The 6,000-nt window shown below is 41.3% G+C and overlaps 1 protein-coding gene across 1 annotated transcript; it reads right to left on the bottom strand.

The window, feature by feature from the left end:
• Window positions 1-453: 453 nt before the first annotated feature.
• On the bottom strand, window positions 454-3,945 carry LOC132123440 (uncharacterized). The gene is made up of 3 exons (XM_059534053.1): window positions 3,825-3,945; window positions 1,366-1,487; window positions 454-1,207 (listed from the first exon to the last, which is right to left on the bottom strand). Exons 1-3 carry the CDS (start codon window positions 3,825-3,827, stop codon window positions 601-603), a joined length of 732 nt encoding a protein of 243 aa, XP_059390036.1. The 5' UTR covers window positions 3,828-3,945; the 3' UTR covers window positions 454-600.
• Window positions 3,946-6,000: the final 2,055 nt, after the last annotated feature.

Genomic DNA, 6,000 nt, shown 5'->3' with positions numbered 1-6,000 from the left:
ATTTCTAGTAAGTGTGTGTGGATTTCTAGATTTCTAGAATTTAAGACACAATTAAATAAGAATTTGGTTAAAATGTAAGAAATAAGTATTCTAGCTAGACTGCCTAATTATGTTAAATACCATTGCGTGTGCATTCACACTGGTGTCCTGACAGGATGCGAAGCACAACATCAAACACCCACTGTGTTCACGCTGCCACAGCTGCATAAGCTTGTTTTCTCTCTTGCCAGAAATGTTAACATGCCCCATAGTGTGTGCATGCATTTTTTTTTAAATGCTGTTCTCTATGAATTTTTCTTTTCACTGTAAATACAAACACCCTTAGATCTGCACATTTTGCATTATATCTGTGAGGTCTTCCTGTCTTCTTTCCTTTGACCTCTTATGAGACACGCGGACGTGTGTTATGAGCCTTACTGTGCTCTCATCTTGAAATGAAATTCACACACAAAGTTTGCTAAACAGACAGAAATATTTATTTGTTCAAGCAGGAAGCAAGATTATTTTTAGAATGCATTTTACTAGCTCATCTAAGCATAATGAATTTCCAAACAAAAGGACAGATCACATTTGCAAGAAATGAATGCTATTGTATAAATCTTAGTTTTCTTGTGGAGGCAGACAGTGTGCGTCTATGGGGGTGTTTCCTTCACCTTTACAAGCATAACACTGATTCTCACTCACACAGCGGTAGAGAGGAACATGAGCCACGATCTGTTCAAATTTGGTCTGAAGATCTTTTTTAGTGTCAAACTTCCAGAAATTCTTGAAGACAAAAGCTTTGATTCCACTGTGTTCTTTCCAGTTCTCCAGGCCCCTTAAAATACTGTGTCTGCCTGTTGCATCCAGACACGTATCGAGACAGGGAGATTCAAATGAGAAGAAAACAGAGCAGCCATCTTTTCTTTTATTCAAAAGTTTGGCCATGGGTGAGTTGTCAGCAGGATTCAGCAGAAGAGACTCTGAATGCATGTTGTATTGCTTCTTTTTACTGATTACAACCTTTTTAGTTCCTGCAGCGATGAGTTCTGCACCTTGGTAAAGTGCCTTAGTGTCATCAGTAATAGCATTTTTCACATTTGCAGCATCCTCTTGAGTCAGGAAGCTGTTCTGTGAAGGAATGAAGTTCTGTTGACACTGATTCTTTGGCACGTTGATTGCCGTAGCATACTGACGAGGATGTTTATCTCCATCGACTCTCTTATAGCTGGAAAACAGTAAACAGGATCAGAATAGCTAAAGACACACATCCATCTTGTCTTCTCATTTCTCTGCTTCCCCTTTGTGTCTCTACATCCTCATTTCTTACTTTAAGAAACTCTTTTAACTCTAATTTTTATTAGATTTAATAGAAAACAGACTTACTTCTCCTCAATGAAGTTTATAATACGTGCAAGAGTATTGATATCCACATTGTCACCTTCAACGCTTTCTGTCCAATCGAGAAGCAGGAGCAGCAGGAGTCCACTCAGAAACACTGTGAACTTCTAAAATAAAAAACACACACGCAGAAAGACTAAACAAGTTCATAAATAACATGTGCATAGTTCATCAGAAACAGAAAGCTCCTCCAAACCCATTGACCTAAAAAACAAAACTATATTACATAAACTACTCTTAGTAAATCTTGAGTCTTGAATGTGACTGACCATGTTGCATCAACACAGAGATGCTGTGTGAGTCTCCACAGAAGGAGGAGTGATAAGAAACAGATTTATTCTGAGACAGCCCTCTTCTTATAAAAAAAAATAGTAATTACTTACTTTTCTATTCTCAATATATATATATCGTTTGAAAGCTTAAAGACTCTAGTTTTCATATTTGGTGACCATTTTTTTTATATATATTTTACAAAGCAGCTGTAATTTATTAATTTGCAAGAAGAGTACTCATCAGAGTCAGAGAGCGAGATCTGATCTTTGAAATAGTGATGCACATATGAAATCATGAGAAATCAGTGCAAACTGAAAAAAAGGTCTGAAAGTGTTTTGAACACAAAGAAAAAAGCAATAGAATCTCAGTTTTTACTGCAGCGTGAACTGTAACATTGGTTTAAGGTTCTCGTCGCATGTCTTTTATTTGTTTTTTTAGAGGTTGAATTTTAATCAAATACTGCCATACTGACCCCTAATTCTTCTGAATGTGATGTCTACTTCATAATTATTGAGAAAAAGTATGGAAAAACATGTTTCATATTACACAAACCAAATTTGGAAATGCAGACACCTTTATATGGTTCCTAATAGGGTTTGATGGTCATCTAGTGGAAAAGCTTGGTACTACATCCAAACAAAAAAATGTACATTTTATATTTTCATAAATTTAAACTTCCATAACTTTTTTTGCAATATCATTTTTACAATGTTTGTCACTTCTACAATATTCTGCGAAGTAATAATCCGTTTTCTGTAAAAAGAGACCGACTTTAAGTCTGTGCTCCAGTGCAATCACAATGTATAACAATTTTAGTAGGAAATGTAATTTTCAGGTCTGTTCTCAAAAAGTGCAACTGATAGTTAACAGGAGTCAAGTCAGTGTTTGTGTAGTCATCGTTGCACTTTTCTTCTAAAGTTAGAGCCATAAAAGAATGTCATCAGCATTTTTTTGTGTTAGAGGCAACATATTTTTTGGTTATGTATGTTAATATAATCTAATAATTAATCTATTTTAAAGGGGCTATGCAGAATTCAGAAACCACTGTTATTAGCGACACCGGTGGCAATTAATCGAACTACAGCCAACAATTTGCTGGTACTTGCATTTGTGCAAGAAACTGAACATAATTCAGTGCTCTAATTATACCACAGCAATGTTCTTTTTTATTTTTTGCATAATAGTAAAAAGATGTAACTTTGCAGATCAAGGACATACAATTTAATAGGGATGCTCAGATCATGTAACTGCCAATATCCAGCAACTACTAAATTGTCCCTAACAATTAGATATATGTGTATACAACCACTATTGTTGTAATTTTGCATCTGAAATAGGTCATATCACTGATATTACCTGAGAAGTTATAGTAAATACACTAGAAAACCGCACATTTTCAAGGATGCACATTTAATGCATGGGCAGAGTAAGAACATAAGGTAGCTGAAGAGTCACATGCACAGTTCAGTTGAATTATAAAGTTTACCCTCTTTAACTTTGTTGTTATCCTTCTCCCATTTGCTCTTTTTACATCAACTATCGCTCTAAATAGACTAATGCAATCAGATACAACAATAATTTCTCAAACATTTAGTTCTAACATTCACTTCAATGGTATGAGATGACTGGATGCTTTCAACTTATTTCTTATTGAACTGTCACCAGCTGAACTGCAGTGGTCAAGCTTAAAAACAAAAGGTGAATTAAGCTACAAGCTCAATCATAATGCACAATGTTTCCATCTGACATGTATTTTGAGGTGCAGTTCATCATTTTAATTTTAAAGTGTTTACACTAGTTAGCAGTAACCCGGTTACCTCACCTCACCTGAATATGTTCATAGATTTGTGTTATCTTTGGAATGGAAATATGTATATTGTATTAGTAAACATCATACCTTTTTTAGCTTATTTCAGTTAATCTCATAAAACTACTGTAGTGAGCTGAGCCATACTGATGATGGCGTAAACATAGCTGAAGATGGGAAAAGTGAGGAACAGACAAACCTAATTTATGCTGGAACCGCTCTGATTGATTCAAACTCATGACTTCGATCAATCCATTCAAGTGATTCACTAGCAAAAACCAGTTAGCAGTTCCGTTGCACATGGTCCCTACAGGGACAAGAGAGTTTAAAAACAGAACAGAAAAGAAAGGTTACTCAAACTTACCATTGCGACTGCTTGAATTATGAGGAAGAAGACACTTGTTTTCAGAGCTGAAGTATTCTTGTTTCTCTTCTGATGGTTGAGAGGAAATGAGGCATATATAAAGACCTGACTGGTTTATAATTGACAAACAGAGTGGGTGGGATTTGTGTGTGTGTGTGCTTCTCACTTTTGTTTAAGATAACTGATAACCAGGTCCAGATAGAATCTGTCAACATTCTTATCTTCTATATCGGGAAATCCAGCAGAATTATCTTCCATATCGAGAAATCTGCCAGAACTCTGTACGATAAATGTAAACATGGAAAAATTTGGTAATCAGAACAAACAGTAAGGTCCATAACCATAACTATTCGTGAAATTAGTGGATGGTGCTATTAAACAAGACCTAAACAGTAAAACAATGATGACAAAAAATACTCAAAAAATAAAAAAAATTAAGTATTGATTAATAAATAAATAATGACTAAATTACAAATAAAATAGTAGACTTTATTCATAGATATTATCCATCCATCCATCCATCCATCCACCTTCTTCCGCTTATCCGGGGCCGGGTCGCGGGGGCAGCAGTCTAAGCAGAGAACCCCAGACTTCCCTCTCCCTAGACACTTCCTCCAGCTCTTCTGGGGGGACACCGAGGCGTTCCCAGGCCAGCCGGGAGACATAGTCTCTCCAGCGTGTCCTAGGTCTTCCCCGGGTCTCCTCCCAGTGGGACGCGCCCGGAACACCTTCCCGGGAAGGCGTCCAGGAGGCATCCGGAACAGATGCCCGAGCCACCTCAGCTGACCCCTCTCGATGTGGAGGAGCAGCGGCTCTACTCTGAGCTCCTCCCGGGTGACTGAGCTTCTCACCCTATCTCTAAGGGATCGCCCAGCCACCCTGCGGAGAAAGCTCATTTCGGCCGCCTGTATCCGGGATCTTGTCCTTTCGGTCATGACCCAAAGCTCATGACCATAGGTGAGAGTAGGAACGTAGATTGACCGGTAAATCGAGAGCTTCGCCTTGCGGCTCAGCTCTTTCTTCACCACGACAGACCGGTACATCGACCGCATTACTGCAGAAGCTGCACCGATCTGTCTGTCAATCTCCCGTTCCATCCTTCCCTCACTCGTGAACAAGACCCCAAGATAATTAAACTCCTCCACTTGAGGCAGGAACTCTCCACCAACCTGAAGTGGGCAAGCCACCCTTTTCCGACTGAGGACCATGGCCTCGGATTTGGAGGTGCTGATTCTCATCCCAGCCGCTTCACACTCGGCTGCAAACCGTCCCAGTGCATGCTGAAGGTCCTGGCTTGATGAGGCCAACACGACAACATCATCCGCAAAGAGCAGAGACGAAATTGTGTTGTCACCAAACCTGACCCCCTCCGGCCCCTGGCTGCGCCTAGAAATTCTGTCCATAAAAATCATGAACAGAGCCGGCGACAAAGGGCAGCCCTGCCGGAGTCCAACACGCACCGGGAACAAGTCTGACTTACTGCTGGCAATACGAACCAAGCTCCTGCTCCGGTCGTACAGGGACCGGATAGCCCTTAGCAAAGGGCCCCTGACCCCATACTCCCGGAGCACCCTCCACAGGCCGCTGCGAGGGACACAGTCGAATGCCTTCTCCAAATCCACAAAGCACATGTGGACTGGTTGGGCAAACTCCCATGAACCCTCCAGCACCCTGTAGAGGGTATAGAGCTGGTCCAGTGTTCCACGGCCTGGACGAAAACCACACTGTTCCTCCTGAATCCGAGGTTCTACTATCGGCCGGATTCTCCTCTCCAGTACCCTGGCATAGACTTTCCCAGGGAGGCTGAGAAGTGTGATCCCCTTGTAGTTGGAACACACCCTCCGGTCCCCCTTCTTAAAAAGAGGGACCACCACCCCGGTCTGCCATCCCAGAGGCACCGTCCCCGACTGCCACGCGATGCTGCAGAGGCGTGTCAGCCAAGACAGCCCCACAACATCCAGAGACTTGAGGTACTCAGGGCGGATCTCATCCACCCCCGGTGCCTTGCCACCGAGGAGTTTCTTGACTACCTCGGTGACTTCAGCTTGGGTGATGGACGAGTCCACATCTGAGCCCTCAGCCTCTGCTTCCTCAATGGAAGACATGACAGCGGGATTGAGGAGATCCTCGAAGTATTCCTTCCACCGTCCAACGACATCCCCAGTTGAGGTCAACA

This window comes from Carassius carassius, chromosome 41 (genome assembly GCF_963082965.1).
Source record: "Carassius carassius chromosome 41, fCarCar2.1, whole genome shotgun sequence".
Lineage (NCBI taxonomy): Eukaryota > Metazoa > Chordata > Actinopteri > Cypriniformes > Cyprinidae > Carassius > Carassius carassius.
This window is presented reverse-complemented; position numbering and strand designations above follow the sequence as displayed.

What these genes read in the sequence shown, in the direction of transcription:
- LOC132123440 (XM_059534053.1), bottom strand. An exon ending in ATAAACTTCATTGAGGAGAA is followed by an intron (nt 1,208 to 1,365) that starts GTAAGTCTGTTT and finishes ACTGTTTTCCAG; the next exon opens with CTATAAGAGAGTCGATGGAG.